General features: G+C 42.4%; 1 protein-coding gene across 4 annotated transcripts in view; it reads left to right on the forward strand.

The window, feature by feature from the left end:
- The window catches only part of LOC126258817 (calpain-A), a 668,101-nt gene that overhangs the window by 567,038 nt on the left and 82,985 nt on the right, over window positions 1-18,078 (forward strand). For all 4 annotated transcript variants that reach the window (XM_049955671.1, XM_049955674.1, XM_049955675.1 and 1 more), the window contains 2 exons: window positions 10,507-10,576; window positions 16,302-16,419. In XM_049955671.1, the coding sequence (XP_049811628.1) occupies window positions 10,507-10,576; window positions 16,302-16,419 (188 nt within the window). The remainder of the gene's footprint in view (window positions 1-10,506; window positions 10,577-16,301; window positions 16,420-18,078) is intronic.

An 18,078-nucleotide genomic window follows, 5' to 3' on the forward strand; every position in this document is an offset into this window, starting at 1 on the left:
TCGGTGACATCCCCGTTCACGTCACTCCCCATAAGTCCTTAAATTTGGTCCAGGGGATTATCTTTCATAAAGATCTTCTGCTTCAGTCTGATGATGAGCTACGGGAGAACCTGGCATGACGAGGTGTGCACTTTGTCCGTCGTGTCTTTAGGGGACCCAACGTTAATTGGGTCGCTACCGGTGCCTTCACCCTGGCCTTTGAGGGTGATTGCTTGCCTGAGAAGGTCAAGGTCATGATCTACCGGTGCGATGTCAAGCCCTATGTCCCGCCCCCTATGCGATGCTTCCAGTGCTGGAAGTTCGGACATATGTCCTACAGATGCACTGCCAGCCCCACGTGTCGTGATTGTGGCCGACCTTCACATCCTCATACTCCATGTGCTCCGCCTCCCACCTGCATTAACTGTGGGGAGCATCAATCTCCCTGCTCGCCAGACTGTGTAGTCTACCAAAGAGAGCGGAAGATACAAGAAATTAAGACCCCTGGACCGTTTAACCTACCAAGAGGCAAGGAAGAAGCTAGAACGGCTCAACCCCACATCTATGTTGCAGAGTTATGCTGCTGCAACTCTGCCGCCACCAGTTCCTGCATAGACTCCCTTCTCAGTTGGCCCACAGAACGGTCCAGTTACGCCTGCCCCACTGCTGGTAGGGGCCACACTCTTCCGCTGCTCCCAAAACACCCGGTTTGGGAGCAGTGGACCCTGACCAGCTGGGGACATCTATCCCGACCTCTCAGCCGGAGGAGGCAACAGCCTCCTCCGGCTTCCCTTGTTCGGAAGGGATCCCTTGGGGGAGTTCCTTCCAAGGACTTCCCCAGTGTCTCACAAGACACTAGCCAGTGGCTGAAGAAGCCACCAGCTGCTGGTCGAAGGGCTTCACGCTCTTCCTCTGTTCCTGATAATTTGTCAGGAAAGCCCTCCCAGCATGCAAACCCTCCTCCCAAAGACAAGAGAGAGAAGAGGAAGCTCTCCAAGAAGTATAAGGACCCAGTGGTTCCCGCGCCACCGCTTCCTGTCAGCTCAGCCTCTGAGGATGAGGTCGAGCTCTTTGCATCCCCTGATGACCTCGATCTCGCCATCTCAGAATCGATGGCAGTTGCAACGTCAGTCACTCAGTCGGTGGCAGTATGTGACTCTGTGAAGTAATTCGCTTTTTCAGTGTCTTAATGCCCCTACAGGACAGGCTTTGTACAATCCTCCAGTGGAATTGTGGCGGTTATTTTAGCCATCTCCCTGAGGTACGACAGCTTCTAAGCATGACACCTGCTTTCTGCATTGCCCTCCAGGAAACCTGGTTCCGGGCAATGTGGACTCCTGTCCTTCATGGATACAGGGGTTATTACTGCAACCGTAGCACTTACAATAGTGTGTCAGGTGGAGCCTGCGTGTATGTCCTTACCTCTGTATATAGTGCCCCTGTGCCCCTTCAAACATCATTGGAAGCTGTGGCTGTCCACGTAAGGACTACCCAGGACATAACCGTCTGCAGTGTCTATCTCCCTCCAGGTGGTACAGTCTCCCTGACCAAATTGGCTGCACTTGTCGCCCAACTCCCCACGCCTTTTCAACTCCTGGGGGATTTTAACGCCCACATTCCCCTGTGGGGTGGAACGAAGGTTACTGGCCGAGGCAGAGAGGTCGAGAATCTCATCTGCCAACTCGACCTTTGCCTCTTAAACACTGGCGCCGCCACACATCAGTGTGGCGCATAGCACGTTCTCGGCCATAGATCTGTCGTTGTGCAGCCCAGGGCTTGTACCATCGGTCCACTGGAGAGTCCATGACGACTTGTGTGGTAGTGACCATTTTCCCATCTATTCGTCACTGCCCCATTGTCATTCTTCTGGGCGCCTGCCCCGCTGGGCTCTCAACAGGGCTGACTGGCCGGCTTTTACTTCCGCTGCCACCATTGCGTCTCCCCCACAGGGTGACATTGACGAGGTGGTCCGTGTCTTGACCACGTCAATCATTTCTGCGGCTGAGGCTGTCATCCCCTGCTCTTCTGGACTCCCTCAGAGGAAGGCTGTACCCTGGTGGTAGCTGAAGATTGCTGAGGCTATTCACGGCCGTAGGTGGGCTCTCCAGCGTTATAGGCGGCACCCGTCTCTGGAGACCCTCATCGCCTGTAAGAGGCTCCCTGCCTTGGCCCGTCGTCTTATTGCACGGCGTAAGTAGGAGTGCTGGGAGAGGTATGTCTCATCCTTGGGCTCCCGTGTCTCCCCCTCGCTCGTGTGGTCCCGGATCCGGCGGATTTATGGATACCAGACCCCTATGGGTGTCCCTGGGATCTCCCTGGATGGCGCTGTCTGCACGGACGCTGCCGCCATTGCTGACCACCTTGCCGCGCACTTTGCTACGAGCTCTGCAACTGCAACTTACCCCCCCCCCCCCCCCCCCCCGCCTTTCGCTCTCTAAAGGAGTGGGCCGAGCAGACGCCGTTATCATTCCACACACATCGTTCTGAAAAATACAATGCTCCTTTCAGCGAGAGGGAATTCCTCGCTGCCCTCGCCGATTGCCCTGATACAGCACCAGGACCAGACTGCATCCACGCGCAGATGCTGAAGCATCTCTCCAGGGACTGCCAGAGACACATCCTCACCATCTTTAACCGCATTTGGAGTGAGGGCATGTTCCCGTCGCAATGGTGAGAGGGTGTTATTGTCACCATCTTGAAGCACAGTGCGGACCCACTGGCGGTGGACAGCTATCGTCCCATTACCCTCACCAACGTTTTGTGCAAATCGCTTGAATGTATGGTGGGGCGGCGTTTGTGTTGGGTCCTTGAGTCGCGCGGTCTCCTCACTCCCTCCCAGGGTGGCTTCTGTCGGGGCCGGTCTGCTGCGGACAATTTGGTGCAGCTGGAATCTGCTATCCGTATGGCCTTTGCCCGACGTCAGCATCTCGTTGCTGTATTTTTTTGATCTGCGGAAGGTGTATGACACCACATGGAGGCATCACATCCTTGCTACGTTGCATGCGTGGGGTCTTCATGGTCAGCTCCCGGTTTTTTTTTTTTTTTTTCAAACCTTTTTATTGCGCCGCTCTTTCCGGGTGCAAGTCAGTGCCCCCTCTAGTTCCCCTTACATACAGGAAAATGGGGTCCCACAGGGCTCGGTGTTGAGCGTCTCCTTATTTCTAGTGGCCATTAATGGTCTGGCTGCAGCCGTGGAGTCGTCGGTGTCGCCTTCTTTGTATGCCGACGACTACGGGAGTCGCCGAACACAGGCTGCAAGTAGCCATTCGCAATGCAGCATCATGGGCTCAGACTCATGGTTTTCAGTTCTCTGCAGCCAAGACTCGAGTTATGCACTTCTGCAGTCGTCGGACGGTCCACCCTCATCCTGAACTTTACCTCGACGGCCACCTACTTGAAGTGGTGGACACTAGCCCCTTCTTAGGACTCGTCTTTGATGCCTGGCTCACATGGGTTCCTCATATTACTCAGCTGAAGCAAAAGTGCTGGCGGCACCTCAACGCCTTCCGCTGCCTGAGCCACACGTCTTGGGGTGCAGATCGCTGCAGGCTGTTGAGGTTGTACAGAGCCCTTGTGCAGTCCAGGCTTGATTATGGGAGCCTGGCCTATGGCTCTGCATCGCCCTCAGGGTTGACGTTGTTGGACCCCATACACCACTGTGGGGTTCGGCTTGCAACTGCCGCTTTCCGTACAAGCCCTGTGGATAGTCTACTGGTGGAGGCCGGGGTTTCCCCGCTGCGGATTCGCCGCCATTGACTGCTCGCCGACTATGCTGTCCACATGCATTGTTCGCCGGGCCATCCCAATCGTCGCCTGCTTTTCCCTGCCATGGTCCTCCATCTACCCAAACGGCGACCAAGTCTGGGCTTTCCATTGCTGTCCGCGTCCAGTCCCTGCTGTCGCAACTGGGGTCATTCCCTCTTCTGCCTCCCTTCCGGGTCCGTGCACCTACGCCTCCCTGGTGTATGCCCCGGCTGTCCATCCATCTGGACTTGGCACGGGGCCCCAAGGACTCGGTTCTGCCTGTGGCCCTCCGTCGCCATTTTCTTGCGCTCCTCGCCTCATTTTCGGGCTGTGAGACTGTCTACACTGATGGTTCCCTGGTTGATGGTCGTGCTGCCTATGCTTTTGCTCACGCTGCCCGTGTTGAACAGCGCTCCTTGCCGGCTAGCTGCAGTATTTTTACTGCAGAGCTGGTGGCCCTATTGCGCGCTCTTGAGCATCTGCGTTCCTGCTCAGGTATGTCCATCGTCATCTGCAGTGACTCCCTGAGCAGCCTCCAGGCCATCAATCGCTGCTATACCTCTTCTCCTCTGGTATCATTTATTCAGGAGTCTGTTTCTGCCATTACCCGCTCTGGTCATTCGGTGGTCTTTGTTTGGACGCCAGGTCATGTTGGCATCCCGGGGAACGAATGTGTGGACAGGCTGGCCAAAGGGGCGATCGACGCCCCAGCTTTGGAGATCGGCCTCCCGGCTTGTGATCTGCAGTTGGTCTTGCACTGTAAGGTGCTTGGGATGTGGCATGATGAGTGGCGTGGCCTGACATCCCCGAATAAACTGCGGGCTGTTAAGGAGACGACCAATGTGTGGCGGTCCTCCCTGCGGGTTTCTCGCAGGGACTCTGTCGTCCTGTGTCGGCTCCGCATCGGCCATACCTACCTGACGCACGGCCATCTTTTGCGTCAGGAGGATCCCCCCCCCTGTGTTGGTGTGGGTCCCGGCTGACGGTCGCCCACATTTTGTTGGAGTGTCCCTGACTGCGCACCCTCTGGCAGTCTTTTAATCTCCCGGGCACTTTGCCTTTGGTTTTATGCGACGATGCCTCAATGGCTGACGACGTTTTAAATTTTATCCATGGTAGTCCTTTTTATGGTTCCATTTAGGGAGGTCCTGCACCTTTCCCTTTCTGTGTCTCTTGTCCTCGAGTCTCTCATAATTGGTTGCAGATTTTGGTGTGTAGTCGGATGGTTGACTCTTTCCCTTTTTTTTTGTTCTCGTGGTCAGTCAACCAGTCTCCGGCCATCTTCTTTTCTTCTGTTTCTTTCTGTCTGGTGTTCATCTGTACTCTTCTTGTCTGTAGTGTTCGTTGCCGCATTTGTGTTCTTTCAGTGGCTGGGGGGGGGAGTCTCCTTCCCCCTGGGGTTTTACCTGCTCCGCAAATTTTCGTCTCGCCTGTTTTTGGAATTGGGGACTGACGACCTTCACTGTTTAGTCCCCCTTAAACATCCCAACAACCACCACCATCTGTAACCTGGCTAAGCCTAGCACTTGGTTTCACAAAACTTGTGACGTGGTACCCTGCACTTAATTTCTCCTGAAGCTGCTGACCCACACCCTTCCCATGACTGCTGCCTAAACAGAATTCTTCTTTTCCTATTCTGGTTTGATCCTGACCTGTCCTTTTTCATTAAGCTAATATTCTGCTTCAACCTACTTTCAGTTACATCTGGATGAGACCCTTCCTCCACTTTAGATAGCAAGCCAAACTGATTTACTATTTGAATTTCTGGAATTCTTTCAACAGTTTCCCTTACTCATCCTTTGATTGTTACCTTTTCCCAGTTCCCAGTCTCTTTCCTCCCTTAACCTGCACAATTCCAAGTCTCGGCACTGAAACGGAAGCATTTAGCTGGATACAAAACCCAGCCGAGGATGCAAGATAGTGTTCACCATGAAGAAACCTCAGTATATCACATCATACATGAAAACAAGAGCAGAAATTAAAAGGAAAGATGGAAAAAGACTGTCTAGACACAATGAAATAAAGAAAGGCATCTACAGTCACTTCACTATTTCGATGTCTGGTGAATCTGTTGAAAACATTGCACAGAAAGACCTTTTAAAAAGAAAACTTCACAGTATTGACCAAGAAAGTTCCACATTGAATATCAACAAAGAAGAAATGGCAACAGTAATAGCATAGTGTCCTAAAACAAAATTGTCAGACTCTGATGGAATTCCCTCACAACTTTATCAGATTTTTTGATGAACAAGTGAACACTAAATTATCATGCATATACAATGAAATCAACACTTCATGTGAATAAAGAGCTAGTTGTGTTTCACAGGAATGATGTTTTCTAAACCCATGTTGACTATGTGTCAATACACCGTTTTCTTCGAGGTAATTCATAATGTTGAACACAATATATGTTCCAAAATCTAGCTTCATATCGACGTTAATGATATGCACCTGTAATTTATGGATTACTCCTACTCCTTTCTTGAACATTTTTTTTGTGACCTGTGCTACTTTCCAGTCTGTGGGTATGGATCTTGTCTATGTGGGTATGGATCTTGTCAATTACAAAAAGTCCTAATAAGCATATGAGTAAGAGTAAAAGAGCATATTACAAGGAAAGTTGATGAACTTCTGAGGGCATCACGGGCAAGTATGTATATCACTTCAAAAATTATCCATGTGGCGCAAGTGAGACATGGCTGCCACAATTATGTCAGCCTTGGGTCATTTTGTAACCTATGAAACATCCTCCAAGTCAAATTTGGCATTCTAGCTCTTCATGCAGAAAACTGTGGAATAAACATTGTGGATGTTGATATCAAGTCAAAAGCTTTAAAAATATGTGCAATGTATAATTTATAGAAGAGATCATCCAACAGCTTAAAGTCTCACTTGCTCAATTAAATTACTGCTGTCAGTAGAACCCACCTATAAACATGCAACATGTCATAACAGGATTTCATCAACTAGGGCATTTTTACATCAAATTCAGTTACTTACAGACAAACATTATGGCAAAGAATATGACAGACAAGTGAAATAAATCTTAAACAAATGGGAAACTAAGTACATTTGTGATCAAACTACAATTCCCAGCCTATGATCGAAAAGCCATCAGGAAAAACATCAGTTGACAGAATCTGCCATTAGATTTGAAGGTAACCTGGTTTAAAGCTGTGAACTGAAACATTTTACCAATTCAAGATTTTGATGTTCACCTAGCAGACTGCCAATGTGTCCACTCTGTAGTCTGACAGCAAAGAACAGATTTATGTGTAAAACACAACTGAAATTTGGTGCAGCATCAGGTAGAAGTTAGCAAGTATAAAAAGAACTGCTCCCAAAACTATAACATCACTGATTTTCTAAACTCTGGTGATGATCCACACCCCACCACAAACAGCAAGCATTGAGCTATAATTTTGAAGACAATATAAGAAGGTGAATTGAGTCTGTTCTTAATTATGTGGTGGAATGAATGAGAATGAGAAGTTAATTTTCAGCATCTTTATCTGTGGCCTATAGGGAGGCAAAGTCTGGGCCAAGTTGGAGGAAGAAGCCACATGGATTAAGGGCACAGACTAACTGGACCCTGACTAATTGTACTAGTCCCCCTTAAACATCCCAACAACCACCACCACCACCACTAATTGTACTTAACGGCAACCTAATATTCAGCAAACAACATTCATTGTATATAAAATGAATGTTCAGGGATAACTTATTTAGGTGTTTGGTGAATGAGGTGAAGTATAACAAACCACCATTGAGCCCAACCCAAATAGGAACACTTCAGCAGTGTGTAACAGACCGTCAGTCTGACAATAGAAAAATGTGTGTATAAGCTCTTCTTCAATGTCTTTAATACTTTTGAATGGAGAAAAATTGATATTATATTAGATTGGTTAGTGTATAAATCATGGCAGGCTTTGCCACACTGTATACTGGCAGAGGAAAATAAAAGCAATGAGCTACCTTGTCAAAGGATAACTCTGAAAGCTAGCAAGCTTTCTTTCTTGTGCATGTGCTATTGACACTCAACACTTCAGCTTTGAAGTGAGTGGTCTCCCTTAATCCAAAATCATTTACATAGTTTTTTCATTTATAAGTTGAGCATTATTTCATTTTACTTGTCTTACATACATGTTCTAGTGTTAAGAACTGTGGGTGGAAGTAAACTAATAATGATACTTTTCTGGAGCATAAGTACATGAAGATGTAGGATGTACCTAAGGTGTAACTAAGCAGGGTAGTGATATATTCCATTCTTTGAATGAGAGCTATTACATCCCTAAATACATATGTCAAAGAAAAGGTGTTCATGACAGAAATTAGTTAAGGGGTGAGCACCCCACTGTTGGAACGATCCAGTGACATACAGAAGTGGGTAGCAGTCAGATGACCCTACTTGCTGAAACGGAGATGAGAGTTCCATGGGGCGGGTGGTGCAGAAGAAAGAGCTCCATGAAGTCTAAGACCGTAACATATTAAAGATAATAAATTTATTGTAATTGTTAATTATGAAGTTGAATATCAATCTGTTAAGTATGCAGTACAGACAGGCAGTATACGAGTTGGTAGCTGTCCTCATTTATCAAGCATTGAGCTATAATTTTGAAGACAATATAAGAAGGTGAATTGAGTCTGTTCTTAATTATGTGGTGGAATGAATGAGAATGAGAAGTTAATTTTCAGCATCTTTATCTGTGGCCTATAGGGAGGCAAAGTCTGGGCCAAGTTGGAGGAAGAAGCCACATGGATTAAGGGCACAGACTAACTGGACCCTGACTAATTGTACTAGTCCCCCTTAAACATCCCAACAACCACCACCACCACCACCACTAATTGTACTTAACGGCAACCTAATATTCAGCAAACAACATTCATTGTATATAAAATGAATGTTCAGGGATAACTTATTTAGGTGTTTGGTGAATGAGGTGAAGTATAACAAACCACCATTGAGCCCAACCCAAATAGGAACACTTCAGCAGTGTGTAACAGACCGTCAGTCTGACAATAGAAAAATGTATGTATAAGCTCTTCTTCAATGTCTTTAATACTTTTGAATGGAGAAAAATTGATATTATATTAGATTGGTTAGTGTATAAATCATGGCAGGAATGGTACTTACTGATAAACAACAATCAGAACATTGTAAACAATGAAAATTACCCATTAAGTTTTACAGTGTGTACTGATACGTATCTTCATCTAATTCTCATCAGTGCAGTGCAGCAGATAGCATAAAGAGTGGCTGATAACCTATGCCAGGACATGAAACAAATGTGACAAATACAGTCAATCTGGACGATCTCGAAAGCCATTTGAAACATTCACCCTGGTAAACTTGTTGCTTTTGTTATCTACATTCCAACTGCCTTTCTTTCTATCACTCCTACAGGATGCAAATCACGTTCTGAATTAAGTAGTTGTCAGGACCTTTATATTTTATTAATTTATTTATTTCATGTTGTGTTAATGCTAATAATTATGAACTTTCGCTGAACAGTACGCCAAATTCTCAAATTGTAATACAAATGCTGAGATATTTCTTTCACCTACAGGATATTGCAGTGATAGTAAGTGGTTCATTGTCAATGGCTTTGCCACAGTGGTAGCATCAGTTCCCGTCTTATCACTGAAGTTAAGTGCTGTCGGGATTGGCTAGCACTTGGATGAGTGACCGTCCAGGACTTCAGAGCACTGTTGGCAAACAGGGTGTACTCAGCCCTTGGGGGTCCAATTGAGGAGCTAATTGATTAAGAAGCAGCAGCTGTGGTCTAACAACAGCCAGGAGAACTGTGTGCTGACCACATGCTCCTCCATATCTGCATCCATTGATGTCTGTCAGCTGAGGATGACACAGCATTTGATTGGTACCATAGGGTCTTCAGAGACCTGTTCAGATGGAGTTTAGTTTTTAGTGGTTCATCATATTATAATATGTACAAGTGATTGTGTATATTGTTAACATTACACAAGCTGAGACATGGATGGGAATAGAATGTGATCCACAAAGTGTAGATTAAATTCTTTTATTTCTATGATCACAAAATTATTAGGTCCTTAGACTACTGGTTTTGGTCAGAGATAAGTATCTGGAGGTCTGTTTTAAAATGTGCCCTAAATAATGAAGCCATAGTGACATCATCGAAAGATACATTCAGTGCTATTCTGATTTTCTGTGTGTCATTTGATGGCAGTATGGTGTCATTACAATAGGACATGTTTTCAAACAGATATGAAGATGGTTCTCACTGAGCAGAACCAGTGGCCTAAGGACCTAAAAATTCTGTACTCATAGACAGAAATGGAAGGAATTTATTTTTAATATTACTCACAGATTTTAAATTACGATGTACAGATCATTTCTAGTACACCATAAATGAGGATGTAATATTTCTTGATGTCAAAACATTGTGTGCAGTAAAAGATAATGTTTTGCATTTTTTTTTTTTAATTAGGGTAGGTCACTACTAAGATGTTTGACATGGTATTGTAGGGATTGTGTCTCTTGATGCTTCAGTTATGTTCTTCTTTGTGCATCTTGCTGAGGTTTTCTCCTCTATGTAAGTCTTGTTTATTGTGTGTATGATGGGTGTCATACATTCTGTCCAATTTGTTTTTTTGATTCAATATCTACAGTGAAAGACATCAGTGAGGTAAGTACTGGTGTGTCATGATGAAGATTCCCAATTGTTTGAATAAATCCATGAAAGGTTGACTGGAATTTTTTTTTTCATGTGGTACTGCATTAATCTCTCTCTTTCTTCTCAACAGGAAATTGCTTCCGATCCCCAGCTCTTTGTAGAGGGTGCATCAAGATTTGACGTTCAACAAGGAGAACTTGGTAAATTTCAAATTATGTTTTTCACATTAAATTTTTTAAAATTGTGATTTTTTTAAAGATATCATAATTTAACATTAGAATAATATCCCAAGGAAACAGAATGGCTGGTAAATGGTTACCTCCAGGACGACATAATACAGAGTACTGCCAATAGAAACACATAAAAGAGGAAAAAACCTATCCCAGCTTTGGAATAATTGGATCCTTGCCTAGAGAAAAGAGGTGGCTAGATTGAGGCACCTTACAAAGGTGGGTTCATTCATTCATTCATTAAGATGGTGGGATGAGAGGGACCCAACTGTTTTGAGAAAGGGGGGAAACAAGGATGAAGGGTGAGGTGTTAAAGCAGGAATTCGATGATGAGACATAGATGATAGGACAGTGTGAGATGTTACTCTTTCTTAAACAAATTTCTGCAGCATTTAATCTTGTTTTCCTCTGAAACGAATACAGGTTGTCCATTATTCAAGTGCCAGTTTTAAAACTCTGTAGAAAGAGAACCACTGCTCAGAATGATGTCAAGTTTGAACAGAATATTATTGACACAGCGTAAAATATCATGGACAAAATTAAAAAAAAAAAACCACTAAGATCTTATCATAGATCACACTGTAAACATATTTAACGTAAATGGGGTTGGCCACAAATGACAGATGAATTGCAATATGACGACAATGCTTTGAGTTGCACATTACACCACCCCTACTGTTCGGTGTTTGTGACTGCACAAGTTTAGCAGTCAACAGTTGAGGCACTGTTAATTAGGTAAGTCCATCCACTATGGCCTGCCAGCTGCGGTGGTCTAGCGGTTCTAGGTGCTCACTCAGGAACCGCGCGACTGCTGCGGTCGCAGGTTCGAATCCTGCCTCGGGCATGGATGTGTGTGATGTCCTTAGGTTAGATAGGTTTAAGTAGTTCTAAGTTCTAGGGGACTGATGACCACAGATGTTAAGTCCCATAGTGCTCAGAGCCACCACTATGGCATGGTCATCCAACATTGGATGCCAAAAACCTATTTTTAATTGTCCTCGGCAAAAACCAAACAAAAATCAAAATTACATTTGTTTCTAATTGTCGTAAGACTGGTGCAAAACATGTTCAGTATGCTGTCCACTGTTTTCTGCCCCAAGTTGAAATCGGGAAACAGCATATTCCACAAGACATACGAGTGTCTTGGGAGGTGGAGGGAGAGAGAGGTTGTCACATTGATGTGCAATACAATCACTTTTTCAGAATGAATTGGTACTGGTTGATATGTATACAGATTGAACATTGCCCATATCTTACAACTCTGTTTATTGACATGTTCTTGGTGATGGAAATGGGCTTCATATGTCCACAGAATGTTCTGTGACCATTTACTGTTCACTTTAATGTGAGCAAGAAATTCCAGAGTGAATGTTTGTCTTGCTGGCGTGTTAGCAGGAACCAATTCCTGAACATGGGTGATTTTGTATGGATAACAATGAAAGCTGTTTCATAGCATTTTATGCACCGTGCACTGTGTTTGCACACTACTGCTCGACCCCTACTGCAGTGTTGTGACCACAACTTTGACAGACATCAGATCAACTGCTATCTTCCCTCTGCCACATTCCACTTGAAAAGAACATGTGTTTTCAAATTTTGTAATCATTACCTCCAGACTCTTAGCAGACATTGGACCAACGCCTTTCTTCATACCCTTGAGTGACTGAAAATTCTACAGGGCTACTGATGCACAGTTAAGACTCTTGTAAAAGAGCTTTACCAGCAGCATATGGTACTCCGTGGAGGTAGTGGTGATGGGTTTCTCACATGCAATCTGAGGAACGGCTGTGTGTCATGCATATGTTGATGTGCACACTCTGACACAGTGCCACCTACTGGTCACATTTCTGTCCCCTCCTTATGATTCACTTTGTGTCACAAAAATGCTGTTCAAACTTGATGTCATTCACAACACTTGTTTTCTTTCTACAGTGTTTCGAAACAGAAACTCCTCGGACAGGAGATTCATAACACCTGGGACTGAAGAATATTGTTCTAGGAAGGGAGAACTCTACTTAATTCAGAGAAAAATTCATAATTTAGTCAGTACTTGAAACTCCACTACCACGAGTTTTGTAAATTTCTCAAGTGTGTTGAGAAAAAAAGGAAGATCTGTATACTATGATGATAAATAAAATGATCCAATAACAGGACAGAAACAATATGGAACATTATTATATGAGAAGCACAAAACGGCAGTACAAATGAAACAGAAAACACAGTAAGAAATTGACACATTCAAATCGTTGGCCATCAAATTCAATGATTACTTCCTCATGGTGACAGCAAACATTGCAATCATTAAGAAACAAACAAATTGAGATGCATTATATTTATTTGTGTAGATGCTACATGCACTATCAACAGACAAACTGTAAGGAGATAACAAAATTCATCAGATCATGAAAAAGTAAGAATTCTAAATGCTGTGCTGGTGTTTCCAGCAAAGTGTTAAAACTTCATACTGATTTGAGAGCACTATCCTTAAGCAATTTATGTAATCAATCAAAGACTCAGGGTAGGTTTCCCAAGAGACTGATACAGGGTGTTCTTCCATTCATTTATAATACTGAGGATAATTGCTCTTTATATTATAAACGTAACATGGTAGAATTATGAATCAGTTACATAAGAACAGTTTGTTAACTGTCTTTGCCTGGCTTTTGTAATAGACTATTCAGGGACAAAGCTATAAAAGACTCTGCAGATGAAGTCCTGACAGAGATAAAACAAGAAATATTATCCTTTTGATACATTATGTTACCTTGTCTAAGCCTTGACACAGAGTACTATAGGATGAACAAAGATGTTACGGCATGAATGACATTCCTCTTGCGTGGATGGAATTTCTCTTACATAAGAGAAATCCATGGAGAAGAAATAAAAACTTTGAGGTTTGCCGATGACATTGTAATTCTGTCAGACAGCAAAGGACCTGGAAGAGCAGCTGAACGGAATGTACAGTGTCTTGAAAGGAGGATATAAGATGAACATCAACAAAAGCAAAACGAGGATAATGGAATGTAGTCGAATTAAATCGGGTGATGCTGTGGGAATTAGGTTAGGAAATGAGACACTTAAAGTAGTAAAGGAGTTTTGCTATTTGGGGAGCAAAATAACACATGATGGTCGAAGTAGAGAAGATATAAAATGTAGACTGGCATGGCAAGGAAAGCGTTTCTGAAGAAGAGAAATTTGTTAACATCGAGTATAGATTTAAGTATCAGGAAGTCATTTCTGAAAGCATTTGAATGGAGTGTAGCCACGTATGGAAGTGAAACGTGGACGATAAATAGTTTAGACAAGAAGAGATTAGAAGCTTTCAAAATGTGGTGCTACAGAAGAATGCTGAAGATTAGATGGGTAGATCACATAACTAATGAGGAGGTATTGAATAGAATTGGGGAGAAGAGGAGTTTGTGGCACAACTTGACTAGAAGAAGGGATTGATTGGTAGGGCATATTCTGAGGCATCAAGTGATCACCAATTTAGTATTGGAGGGCAGTGTGGAGGGTAAAAATCATAGAGGGAGACCAATAGATGAATACACTAAACAGATTCAGAAGGATGTAGGTTGCAGTAGGTACTGGGAAATGAAGAAGCTTGCACAGGATAGAGTAGCATGGAGAGCTGCATCAAAGCAGTCACTGGACTGAAGACCACAACAACAACAACAACAACAACAACAACAACAAAGAGAAAAAAGAGAATCACATTGACAGACTGTGTTAAAGAAAAGAAACTAACATCATAATGCTGACGATAATATACTAAGTTCCATAAGGATTACTACTGGCCCTGTTCTCACTCGAAACCTGCATGAATGATTGTCAGATGACTTACAAGATCTGTTCAAAAAGAGCATTGTTAGCTGAAGGCACAACCTTACTAATATAGGGTCTAAAGTTAACCTGACCAGACATACCTCACAAGTTTATATTAGGCAATTTCAAATGACCAGAAAAGCTAGCACTTGAAGTTGACATTAGTGGTATGAAATTGAATGAAGCACTGGTTGCAAAATGCCATGGTGGTCAACTAGATAATAAGTTAAAATTGAGCAAATACACTGATAAGTTAATAAAGAAGTTAAGTTCAGCATGCTTTTAATTAGTTAATTAACTTTTTATCATCTTTTGATCACTTTTGGTAGTGATACTGGGTATGTCAGGTTACATATGGATGTGTTACAAAGAATTTGGTATTTACATAAAAGCAAATTCAAATTACTCAGGCATGTGTAAAAATGATTCAGAGTTTACACCATTATAAATAAGCTTATACACACATTTACAGAGTAGTATCAGATGGTGTTAAGAACAATATTTACAATTGAGCATATATACAGTGGCCAGCACAATGTCTTTACATTATTTACTAAGAATTTATAGAAGAATCTCTTACTAAAGAATTTGTATACTTGCATAAAAACTCATTTACACTGAAACAACAGGCTGACACCAAATTGCACTTTAGTTTTTGTTTGACAGTGTTTTCAAGTTCTTTATACTGCTTGGAAGTGTGTTTTAAAATATTTTAGGTCCTTTGTCAGTTAAGTCTTTTTGTATACATGTGGTGGTTTTCTCTGTAAATCATGCTGTAATTGTACATACTTTTGTTCATCAAATCTGTGCAGTTTATTTTTAAGAACATAATAGCTTCATATATGTACAGAGCAGGCACTGTCAGTATTTGTGATTCTTTGAATTTTTCTGCAGGGCTGCCTTGGTGATAGGTTTCCTATGGCTAATCACTTTCTTTTTCTCTTAGAAGCATGTCACTATGTAATTTAAAGAAAAGTGTGACAGCTGATAATGCCTGTTTTTGCTCCATGTTGTCTTCAGGAATTATGTTCCGGGGAAGTGCACCTGAAGTAAATGAAGTATTTATCAAGTAGAAGTAAACGGTAAGAATATTGTGTGAAGGAGGTAACGATACATCTTGCAGAGGTATCTTCAAGCATCTTGGAATACTTATACTCACTTCAGAATGCCTTTACTCCTTAATGGTTTTTGTTACCACTAATAAAAATTCAGTATTAGTGAAACTGTAATTTGTGACATCTCGCCAGGTCATAAAAATAATTTTCATGTAAACTTTGTCTCCATTTGTAGCATTCTGAATGGAATTATACATCTCCTACAAAGATAGTCAGGAAGCTCACATCTAACATAAAGAAACTGGGAAGACAAACTAAAAAAAATTTCTCATTAGCCCTCACTTTTACAGACTGTCTGAAAATCTAGATTCAGTAACCAAAAATTCCCTTTGACTACGTGACATGTAACTGTTCATTTCAAAACCCAATGAAAAGTAGTAGTGTTTTATGTGTTTTGGAAATGTAGATGATTGTTATCTTTCAAAAAATACAAACCTTATCAAGTAAATATTAAGGTGCCAATAAAAGATAAACAGAAGTTACATAATGCAGCTGAGGAAGCAGCTGCATTTTTCAAAGTAATAGCTTTATCTCTGATTTACTAAGTTACTTTGTGGTTGCATCAGCACATTCTTCAAATTTTTTTATGATTTTTTTTTTCTCTTTTGTTACTATACATATACCCTGTCTTGTTCCACATCTCTGAAGATTTGCTTTCTTGAGGGAATCTATTGAACATGAATGAATGAGTTAACAATGATGTATAATAATCAGTTACTTGTTTTCTACTCTAATTTGTTCAATATTATTTGTAGGTGACTGCTGGTTGTTAGCTGCTGTTGCCAACCTTACACTTAACCATAATTTGTTTGCTCAGATTGTTCCTCAAGACCAAGATTTTGGAGATAAATACGCTGGTATCTTCCATTTTCGGTAAGATAGTTATAAATTCATCAAACTGGTTATATGTCATCCAGTCTGGACAAACTTGTCGTTGTCATGATAAATATCTCATATGATTAGCATATATTGGATGACCAGCAGGAGGTAGATTTTTGCTATACCGGTCTCATTGTACATACGTCAGTCAATTTTTATCGTATCTGAATATACTTTTATGTACAGCACCTTCCATTCTCAAAGTAATCATTCCAAGACAATTAAGCATGTGTTCAACCAGACTGCCACTTCGCTTGGCAAGCATTTACCAAACATCTCTTTTCTCAAGTGGTGGTCACAACACTACTTCATGCTATATGTCCATTTCATTCTTTTCATCCTTCTGCAACACTAAAGTTAAAATATTCCCATATCTACATGCCCTATTATCTCACTCTCCACATTTTAGTTTAAAATATTGACTTTCGCTTTCTTTCTTCAGTGTCACGGCTTTGTTTGATACTGTCAGGTGTTTCTGTCGAAAGCTTGTTTGGCTCATACAGACTGCCCCTTGTAATCCTTTACTTATGTAATTTTTCTTTTTAGTTAGCAAAATTCTTAAATTTTCTCTCTCCTGCTGTGCTTAATGTTGATGTTTAGTTCAGGGCAATTTTATTTTTGTCCCCCCCCCCCCCCCCCCGCCTTTTTTTTTACATTCATTTTGTTTAGTTTTTCACTAAGCAAAATTTTCATCCCATTTACTAGGTTTTCCAAGTTTTTATGTATCTCCCACTTAGTAACCATAGTTTCATGTAAACATGTTTGCAAATTGTAAATAAATTGTCAAGCTCTGTATTACATTCCCATTCTCCTGAAATCATCATAATAGAATTAAATTATAAATGCTTTTCTTGAATTATTAACATTAGGAATAATTTGTGAAATAAGTTTTGTCTTAACTGTACTTTCATGACTTATTAATTAGTGTCTCATTAGATTCACTTTTTGTTCTTCTGTAACCAATTACAGATATTTCTAGAAACACAGATGATGTGACTTACCGAACGAAAGTGCTGGCAGGTCAATACACACACAAACAAACACAAACATACACACAAAATTCAAGCTTTCGCAACAAACTGTTGCCTCATCAGGAAAGAGGGAAGGAGAGGGAAAGACGAAAGGATGTGGGGTTTAAGGGAGATGGTAAGGAGTCATTCCAATCCCAGGAGCGGAAAGACTTACCTTAGGGGGGGGAAAAAAGGACAGGTATACGCGCGCACACACACATCCATCCGCACATACACAGACACAAGCAGACATTTTCTGTCTGCTTGTGTCTGTGTATGTGTGGATGGATATGTGTGTGTGTGTGTGTGTGTGTGTGTGTGTGTGTGTGTGTGTGTGTGTGTGTGTGTGTGTGTGTGTGTGTGTGTGTGTTCTGAATTGCTGTGGCACAAATGGACGTATCTTTCCTCTTGCTACGTCACAGTACAACTCAATGCTTGCTTCAGGAACTGTCACGAGCTGTAGCTTCAATCCTTTCTCTTGTTGCAATAGATCACGCAACTCACTATCACATTGTTGCGCATGCGCGAGGGCGTCGTAATCAATGGCCTTTCTCACTGCTTCCACCTGTGCGATGTCATCTGCTACTGTGGACACTGCTTCTATGCGAGAAAGTGCATCAGCTGGAACATTTAGCTTCCCTTC

Source organism: Schistocerca nitens, chromosome 1 (assembly GCF_023898315.1).
Source record: "Schistocerca nitens isolate TAMUIC-IGC-003100 chromosome 1, iqSchNite1.1, whole genome shotgun sequence".
Lineage (NCBI taxonomy): Eukaryota > Metazoa > Arthropoda > Insecta > Orthoptera > Acrididae > Schistocerca > Schistocerca nitens.